Source organism: Mercurialis annua, linkage group LG4 (genome assembly GCF_937616625.2).
Source record: "Mercurialis annua linkage group LG4, ddMerAnnu1.2, whole genome shotgun sequence".
Taxonomy (NCBI): domain Eukaryota; kingdom Viridiplantae; phylum Streptophyta; class Magnoliopsida; order Malpighiales; family Euphorbiaceae; genus Mercurialis; species Mercurialis annua.
In genome coordinates, this window is record NC_065573.1 from 33,303,652 (window position 1) to 33,314,113 (window position 10,462).

Sequence of the window (10,462 nt, forward strand, 5' to 3'; positions counted from 1 at the left end):
CATTTATAACCTATTCTTTTTAAATCATATTGTTTTTATGTTTTCATTTTCTTCGTTGTCGAATACTGTTTTCTCCATTTTGTTTCCATTTCTGCAAAAGTTTCTTAAATCTCTAAATTGTATATTTATAATCTATTTTCCTAAAAGCATGTGGTTTCGCTGTTTTCCATTTCAGCATTGTTGAGTCCTATATGTTATAGAGTTTGGTTTCTATTTTCAATAGCGCTTCTGAAACTCTGGAACTTTATATTTATAACCTACATATAAATTTATGCATGCCTGTAGTTTTCTATTTCAATGTTGTTAAGTACTACATTTCGGCGTTTTATTTCTACTTTCAAAAAAAGTTCTAAAACTCCGAAACTTCATATTTATAACAAATTATCGTAAAAATTTATCATTTTTCCGTCTTCTGTAATTTCGGTGCAATATAGGCTCCAAGAATTAGTTGAAAAATTGGAAATTGTGAGATACTTTCCATGATTAACTAGAAATATAGCCTAAGCCTAAGCTGTAGTTACTGTAGTTCAAAGTATATGTATTTTAGCCGTGTGGTTTCATTCTTTTATTTTTATAAGTAGAAATTCCAAAAATGAACATCCTGAGATGAAACCATAGATAGAAAAATTGAAACTGTCATTGCATACATGGCTTAATAGCTATAAATCCTAATCTTCATTAGCTCAGAATTACCATAACTAATCCTTCAGTGTTCTGTGTATGAATATTTTAATATCAAATAATCTCAGCTAATTTACTATAAATCATCTCATAAGCTTATTTTAGTTTCTGCATACCCTCTTCTCCTTCTTCTTATTCTTTAATTCTCCGAATATTGATCTTTGATGGCGAGCTCGAGCTTGTTGGTGCTCTGTCTGAGTGCATCACCATCGAAATTCAGAGGAGTTATATGGCTAAGAAGTGGGAAGTGGGGTGCGCGAATCGCGTACAAATACAAAGCTTATTGGCTGGGAACATATGACATAGAACAAGAAGCAGCTATGGCATATGATCGAGCAGCCATTAAGCTTCAGAGAAGTGATACTCCTCTGAACTTCCCTATGTCAAACTACTCGGTTGAAGAAACCAAATTTCTTGGGCGTCACTCCAACGAAGCAGTTCTTGCTATGATCAAAGACAAATCTTACAGATCTAAATACGCTAATTTTGTCTCAAATCAAGCTCTGCTAAGGCACTTGGAAAGCAGCAATAATTTTGCTTTCCAGCAGCCAGGGGTTGGGGTTACATACCAAATGCTATTCCGAAAGGAATTAACACAGACCGATGTTACGCATATCAAAGGCTTTCACATACCGAAAGATCACGCGATTGATTACTTTCCACCCCTTGCCAACTCCCGCGACGGCAACAACAACTCCTCCATTGAGCTAACATTCTTCGACAAACATTATCGTCCGTGGACTTTCCGATACTCGTATTGGAAAAGTACGCAGACTTTCGTGTTTACCAAAGGATGGAGACATTTTCTGAAGATGAACGGCTTGAACACTAGAGACTCTGTGGTGTTCTATAAGTGTGAAATGAGTGGAAACATGTTTTACATGATTGATATGCAGAGGAATTGTATTGAAAACTGTGGTGTTCGTCTCAGTGTTGCGGAGCAGGAACTCGGCAAGAGGAAACGATCGGAGGAGGTTGAAGAAGAGATTGCAGCAGCGGATCGGACCAGTAACGGAGTTATGCTTTTTGGTGTTGAGATCAGTAATGGCGGACCGAATCATAAGAGAAGAATAGCTGATGAGTAGCAGCAAATTTGATCTGTTAAATGTTTATTTCTGCTGCTTCAGTTCTATGTTTCTTATTGCATGGTTTTTTTAGTTGATTATTTACATTTTGTTCTAACCACAATTAGGTTTTTCATATTGTCGATCACTGTTATTCAACTCTCAATCTTAATCCACAAGAAAGAAAATTCCTAGGAAGTAATAATATTATTATGTTGATTATATCATTTGATCATGTATCTTTTTCATAATGCATTGTATTACGCTTGTGAAGCAAATAAAGAAAAAATTATAACTTTTGTTTTAATTAAGAGTTGTTATTAGGGATGATAATTGTTGAATTTGGGACGGATTTTTATATATTTTTGCTTTTATTTTTTGTAAAGGGTCAGCTCAAGTTGTGTTTTTAACCAAATTCATGGTTCAACCTCATTGAACTCGAAAAACTTGCAAAACGTAAATCATCGAATTCGTTAAAATATAAAAGTTTTCTTTATTTATAAGTGCATGATCGAGTTTAAGTCCGACAATATTTTATCATTTTAAAACAATAATTAACTTATATGTTACTTAAATTTTTTATGTAACTTTCCTATGATTCGTTTATATGAATCCATATTTTTTTGTAGAATTATATAGATAATCAGCAATATTTATTTATTTTTCTACACATGACACGTGTAAAAAGTTATGTATATAAAAATATAAATTTATGATATCAATAAGAATCGAATATTCATTACTATATTAAATATTTTATTTTTATCCATCTATTTTGAAAAGTGTCGAGTACTAACCATATTTTGAATGTACGGAGTGTATAATGGGTAAATCATATAATGCATCCTTAGTTGTAATATTACAGAGTTGTGATATTACTGCCTTCTATGTTTTTTTACCCAAAAAAGTCGATCCAGTAACAGAAATTTGCTTTATTTCCTTAAAAGCTAAAATTTGATTTTTAATGCTTCATTATACTGATTAATATGTGAAATATACCGTTTAATGTTCACAAAATTAGAAAAATTGTACATTTTCAATCCTTAAATAAAAATAAGTCTATATTATGATTCTAAAGGTGATGTTCTTCAAAAAAAAAAATGAACCAAATGTTATTTTACTACATTATAAAAACTAAAAATAATTACTATTACCGTCATAATTTTTAAGAGATTGATGTTTTTCACATCTTATTTAATTTTCTTTTAACTAAAATCCTCATTTATAAGGGGATTTCAAATACGTAAAACATTAATGTGAGGGAGGATGTAACAATTTTTTAAAGTTGAAGGGGAAACAGTTCGGACCTAAATTCTTGAGAGTAATAGTAATTATCCCTACAAATTATAATAGGCCGAATGACTAAAAAAGGCCAAGCCTTTCATGAAAGTTTCACAAAAATCCAAACCTTTCCAGTTTATCCAATTTGTCATGAAATGCAGAATTTCGTTTCAATTATACCCAACTACGCGATTTTGCTTATTTGGCGCTTATGTGTGACATGTCACATTAGCACCACATAGGTGTCACATCAGCAAAATCACATAGTTGGACATTATTGAACCGAAAACTTGCATTTTAGGACGATACAGATAAAATTGAAAGGTTTGGATTTTTGTGAAACTTTCATGAAAGGTTTGACCATTTTTCGTCATTTGGCCTTTATAAAATCCTCAAAACTTTTTAATGAAAAGATTAAAATAAATGTATATCCTAATTTTTTAAAAAAACAAGTATATGCTGACGATGCTTTTTCTATTTTTGCAAAAAAATTAGAATTTAATTGCTATTTTTAGCTTATTATATTTGGAAAATAATAATTATATGCGTACGTGGTTCTTCTATTTTTGCAAAAATTGAAATTACTTACTATCTATAGTTTACAATTATATTTTGGCTTAATTTATTTTTTAACTCCTAAATTTTATCATTTATTCCTTGCGATATGTAAACTTTTTTCGTTTTCTATTGAACTTATGAACTTTCAATTTTGATCTATTTAACCCCTTAAACCGTGCGTGAATGCACGTGCGCAAATTTGAATTTTGTTCTTGATGGATTGTGAGCTCAAATTGACAGATGTGACCAGCAAAATAAGGTAAGGTGGTTAATCAGACAGTGGTGGTCCGATTAACTGTTCGATACTTAAGTCAGTTTAGGTTTAAATTGAAAAAGTGATGTATTAAATGTAGTTATGTGTGTATACATATCTCAGCTTTTTTTTTAATAATAGTAAGATCTGAAATGATAGAAACCTAAAAGGATAGGAATTTCTTTTAGAAAATAGGAAAGGTTCCTACTTCATAGCTCGATCTTCTCTTTTTTCTTTATTTTGGGAAGAGTTCTAAATAGAAATGTGTTCCTGTTTCGGTTTATACTCTTAATAAATAAATGATGAAATATCCCACATCATTTAAAAAGAAGAGAGAAATATTGGAGATTGAAAAGAATTAATTAGGGTTGCACATGAGGCTCCTTTTTATAGTTAGAGCTCATGTGCAAACCTTGCCTTACTGCCAGCCTCTTTTTCTTGTGGTCCTCTGTATTCGGTTATGCTCACGTGACATGTTCTTCCGCATTTGACACGGTTGGTTAGGTGCGTCGGGAGTAGGGAACATTCTTTATGTACTTGTCAGAGGATTTTCTGTGGTCCCATAATTAGTTACCCGTGAGTGTGGATCATAGTGGGATCCCGAAACTCGTTTCATGAATCTCGTTCGGCCGAGTTTCAGTGTTTAGTCCACGAAGCCCGAATGATGTTTTATGCTCGACGTCATCTAGTACTTATCCGAGATACCACTTTGTTATACTTAGTTTGGTGACCTCCCATGTCACGTGGTCGATAAATTAGTCGCACCAGATCCGACCTGTAATGTCGGGGATCATAGACGGAGGCGGTGTATACATGTGCTCCCCAATTCGAGCTTCGGGCGAGGTGCTTTGTGTCTCTCGCAGCTCGGTGTCCTTTATTGATATCATGTCGGTAAAATGCTTGACTTAGCGATACTTATTTTTGACGAGTTTGTTTCGCCCCTACTAATCGTTTATCACTACGTTATCACTAATATATTTACCAATTTAGTTCAAATTTTTAATATAAAAGAATAATATATTTTAATTTGATAAATTTTAAAATAAAAATTTTGTGCCTCTTAGACGGTCCAAGGCCGGTTCATATATTTTATTGGATCGTGAACTGCCAACGGGTCCGAATCAGAACCGACAGTCCTCGCGGCCAGGTCTACTATAGGGATTTAATTGAGCCACAGTCCAGTTGAAAGATCTAAATATTTATGGGCTCCGGCCACAAGGGTCAATATGTATCTTTTTCCTTAATTAAATAACCAAAAGTGAATTATGCGATGGTGAGTTAACAACCGGGTTGACCCCTCCTAACTAGTGGGTCACCGTTTTGTAATGGTTCGGGTAAACGAGCATTGGCATGAGCCGTTGGATGAAATTGGGCTAATGAATGAGTGCCGCCCATAAAAAAGTGGAATTTTAATGTGGAAATTAGGCCCAGCACGTTAAAAGGCCTAAATATTCTCATCAGCACCGCGCGGCCCAGCCTCCATCTTTTTTACGACCTTATTGTTTTTGTATTGCAGATTAGTACTTTTCGTTTCTTATTTTACCGTTAATCTCATTTCAATTATCTCACAGCTATTAATCTTTCGCTATAATCTAGGTGTTTTGTCTGTCATTGCATGTTTAAATTTCCTTCTTTTTCTCTTTTAACCGCTCCATTTCCTTACTGATTTTGTGTTTTCTTAACTGCTCATCCACGATTACTTAGTGTTCTTTGCATTCAGTTTTTTAATTTCATACTCTTTACAAAATGGTTACTACTCGCTCAGTTTCGAAAAAAAATCCTAAATCTCCCGCTAAAATCCCTAAACGAAAGAATCCAGCGATGAAACGGAAGATTGATTTTGTGGAGACTGCAACTACTGAAATGAGAGTTTCAGATGATCATGATGACGATGACGACGATTTCCAGGAAGTTCCGATGCAAGTTAAGAAAAAAATGAAATCAAACTTTTCTGTTGGTGAAAGTTCTAAAGCTATTAGAAATGTTAAGGTATTTTAATTATTTTGTTTGTTACATTTTTTTATTAATTGCATTTTATTTGTTATTTATTAGTTAATAATGTGAATATTGTGTGATTTGGAATTTTTAATCAGTTTATGAATGCTTATGTGGTTAATTTACTCGTTTATTTAGTATTGTTAATTTATATTATAATTATCTTACTAGTTTCTAATGGTTATCTGTTTTTAGTTTTGTTTTCTTATTTTATTATAATATACATATATTTGTATATAGATTTGTTTTTGTGTTACTATGTGTTAGTTAAGAGCTTGTTTTTCATTCATTTTTTTATTACAAATGTTTCCGTTCAAATTTAGTTTTAATCATAGTTTACCTAATGGTTGTTAATGGGAATCTAGCTTTTTACTTTATATTATTGTAATATCTATATGGTTTTCTATATGTTTTCTAATGATGTTTTTTCTTTTTGCTATATTATATATTTTACTATTCATATGTTTATCAGTTTTAATTTTACTTTTCAGGATTGGGACTATTTCATTAGGCCTCATGAGCATTTTCCGCACAAGATTATTCACAATGCTGGTGTTTCTGTCATTTCAAATATCAAAAATCTTTTACAACCTGAAACTTTAGAAAGGTTTTCAAAATCTGTTTTTGGATATTTTTTACGCATGAAAGAGTATAAACTTCAAGGGCAGTTGATTCACTGTTTACTGCTTAGAGAAGTTAAACAGCCTGTTAAATATGAGTTGTGGATTAAGGTGTCAGGAAAGTTTCTTAAGTTTTCAATCGACGAATTTGCTTTAATAACCGGTTTGAAAGTTAATGGCAGTGTTGATTTTAAGTCTCAGAATACTGTGTCTTCTGACTTTAGAAAAAACTGTTTTGGAAATGTAAGGAAAGTTTCAAAAAAGTTTTTGGAGGATAGCTTTGTTTCTAAGCGTTGGAATAACGAGGAAGAGGCTTTTCAGATGGCTGTTTTGTATTTTATTGAGATTTTTCTATATAACAACAAAGATGAGTCAAATGTTCGTGATAAGCATTTTGATCTTGTTTGTAGTGGGGAGTTTGAAAATTTTCCTTGGGGGAAGGATTTGTTTCATTTTACAGTGGAGTATTTGAAAAGTAAACTTAGTACTTGGAAAAATTGTGATTTTTTAAAGAGAAAAAGTTCAAAAACTGGTCATCCTAATTCCTCTCGATATGATGGATTCCCTTTGGCTTTCCAAACTTGGTTTTTTGAGTGTTGTCCTACAATTGAAAGCGCAGTTGCAACTAGTTCAGGAAATGAAATTCCTCGTATACTGCGTTGGGAGGTGTTAGAGGTCCAAGAACGCTCGTATTTCTTGCGAAACCTATTTGATCAAACTGCTGACCAGGTATTTTAATACATTAGTCTAGTTATTAATTAAATATCTATTTGTGCAATATAGTGCTGGTACACTGGTGGTTCACTTTTAGTAACCATTAAGTAAACTGACTCAGTTTTATCATTTATATTTAGTTGAAATTAAGCAATTTACATCCCACTGGCGAGGAGAGGTCATCGCTGGATTTAGAAGGTTTGTTTGTCAAAGGAAAGCGTAAAGTTGAGAATGAGCCAGAAGCAAGTGAAGGAATTTCAATGAAAACTAAAATTCATAAATTGTTTTGGGATCAATCTAAGTTTTACCATGAGTTTCAGAATTTCAAGATATTTGTAGAGAGTCAGTTCTCTGGTATTAATACTCAGTTTGGTGAACTGAAAGATTTGATAAAAAATGGTGTTGGTGGACAACCTATTCAGGTAATTACTTAGTTACTATGTTGTATACAGTTAGTAAACCATTCTTGTTCATTTAGTTTAATTGTGTATTTACTTGTTTTTTATTGAACTGTTTTTCAGGTTGAAGATAATGATAATGGTGTGAATGATTTTCATCGTAATGATGACAGCGAAAAAGAGGAGGATAATAACAAAGACGAAGATAATAAGAAAGAAGAAAGTGACGATGATGAAGAGGACGATGGTGCTGGTAATTTTGCTTCTGATTCTGTTATGAGTGAGAGGTTCAATTATGAATATAAGTTGGAAGATGATGATGCTGTTGGTAGTGGTGAAAAAAATGATGATGAGGGTGACAATGTTACAAAAGATAATATCAAGGTAATTTTTATTTATATTTATATTTTTAAGTAAAAGTTCTAATATCTATATTTTTACTAATAAAGTTTATTTTTTTAAGGCATTTTCACTGCAAGATGGTTCAACTTCCAATGTTGAAGAAGTCAACACTCAAAGCACTATAGGTGTAGCGACTTCTTCGACGTTTGATTCCATCGATCTTAGTGCCCTTGAGGAAGCTGCTGTTCTTAAAATGGAATCTGAAAAAAAAGCTGTTGTTCCTCCTGCTGAGGTTTTTACACTATTAGCAATTTACTTGTAGTTTACCAGCTGTTTGCTAATGCTTTACTAGTTTTTGAATTTATTATTTTATGTTTTAGTTTACCAATAATTTACTTGTAGTTTTCTAATGGTTAACTAATTTTGTATTTTTAATCAGGCTTGTGGGAAAGATGCAAAGAAAGATGTTGCTGACGACAACAATAAAAATGAAGATTCTGAAGATGACGATAAAGATAGTGACGGTAATGACGATGATAATGAGAATGATGACGGTAAGACTAAAGAAGATGGTAAGAAACCGGATGAAGACGAGGATAATGAGAAGAACGATGGTTCAAGTCATGGAAATGTCGCTGATGATAGTGGACATGAGCAGCAGGATGATGTTGATAGGGGCGAGAAGAAATATGATGAGGGTCATATAGTTTCTAAAGTGGTTGACACAGCTGTGAAATATAGTGGAAGGGTACTTTTACTTTTTAAGTTTTTAATGTAAATTGTCTGCTGCGTTTTCTATATTGTTATTAATTTTTTTTCTTCAGGGTTTCTGTTTTGATAGCGGTCCAAGTTTTAAGTTCGATGAATTAAGTAGTCAAAGTACCGTTGGGGCAGAAACCTGCTCTACATTCAATTCTAGCGAACTTAATGCCCTTACAAAAGTTGTAGAGCTTGCTGAGAAAGAAGCTGCTGATAAGATGTTGGGCCATGGCGTTGATGAGGATGTCGGATATGATGAGTCCTTACTGACTGATATGGTCAATAAGATTGAAAAGGAAGCTACTGATGCTTTGTTGAAAAAGGAAGCTGCTGGTTCTGTTGAAAAACAAGAATCTGAGGTATATTTTTTATCTTACTTTTTTAAAATTTTTGTTTTTTTATTATTTGCATATTAGTACTTTACCAATACATTTTTTTATGCTTTTTATATAGATAAAGAAGGCAGCTTTGAAAGAAATTGCTGTGTATCGAGGCAGTCCATCTGAGGTAGTACTTCTATAGATTTTTTTATGTTGTTGTTTTACTTTTTATTTTCTAAGTGTTTACTAGTGGTTTACTATTTTTCTAATTGTTTTTTAACAGTTTACTTTTCATTTTTTTCTCTAATTTGTTTGCTAATGGTTTACTAATCATTACCATATTTATTTTGTAAATATAAATATAAATAAAAATTACCTTTATAGTACTTCTATAGAATTTTTCATGTTTTTGTTTTACTTTTTATTTTCTAAGAGTTTACTAGTTGTTTACTATGTAGTTAACAGTTATTTTTCTAAGTGTTTTCGAACAGTTTTACTTTTCATATTTTCTCTAATTGTTTGCTAATGGTTTACTAATTATTATCATATTTATTTTAATAATAGTAACCATCATTTATTCATTGCATTTTTCTTTTTCTTCTCAATTACAGCAAATTGAAAAGATTGCCTCTAAATTCAAAGTTGCTGATGTGGTGCCTCTAGCATTTGTTAAGGCTAAGCCGGATGTGGTTCTTAAGAAGGGATTGTTTCCTCTTGATGATGATATTTGTAGAGATACAGGTTATGCGGGACAGATGGAGTTTAATAACTGGGTTGACGAAAAGTTTAAGTAAGACTATAATTGTGATATGTTATATTTACCATTTTTTGCTAGAAGGATTGCTTGAATGTTTTTTTACCTCCTATTTGTTCTTTTTTGTAGTCGAAATGCTTATGAAGCAGGTTTCGACATTATCGAAACTCCGTTCAATTATGGCGTGGATCAGGTGGATAACAAAAATTGGTTTCATTCGCTTAATTACTCGGGTGAATTGTTACAGTGTCGTGTAAGTATTTCTATTTTTACCATTTGATGTTATGTTCTACTTATTCTACTAAATGTTTACTAACTGTTATAGTTATTTATAATTCTACTTTTCTTTACAGCATATCAACATTGTTATGTACTACATTCGTAAAAGAGCCAAGTATAGACCTGTTGGTGGTGTGCGAATTACGACAACTGACTGCCTCTTCGATGATAGAATGACTTCATACTATGTGGCATACTTGAAGAGGAAGAAGCCTGAATCTACTTCAGTTACTGATCGTAGTCTTATTGCAAAGTATATTTGTGGATACAAGATGCTTTGCAATACACATTGGGAGAATGTAGATGAGGTGTTGTTTCCAATGAACATGAAGAAGCAGAAGCACTGGATTTTGGGGCGTTTGGTCTTCAAAGAAAGATGCATATATGTGTATAACTCTATGAGTTCAAATGTGGCGAAGAAGTCTGCAGTTGAAGCAACTACAA

The 10,462-nt window shown here is 32.5% G+C and overlaps 1 protein-coding gene across 1 annotated transcript; it reads left to right on the top strand.

Annotated features, from left to right (window-relative positions):
• Positions 1-364: 364 nt before the first annotated feature.
• Positions 365-1,932, top strand: LOC126679149 (AP2/ERF and B3 domain-containing transcription factor At1g50680-like). The gene has a single exon (XM_050374089.1). It carries the CDS (start codon positions 846-848, stop codon positions 1,764-1,766), a length of 921 nt encoding a protein of 306 aa, XP_050230046.1. The 5' UTR covers positions 365-845; the 3' UTR covers positions 1,767-1,932.
• Positions 1,933-10,462: the final 8,530 nt, after the last annotated feature.

Bases quoted from the DNA above. Each gene is read 5' to 3' on its own strand.
- LOC126679149 (XM_050374089.1), top strand. From the start codon at position 846: ATGGCGAGCTCGAGCTTGTTGGTGCTCTGTCTGAGTGCATCACCATCG.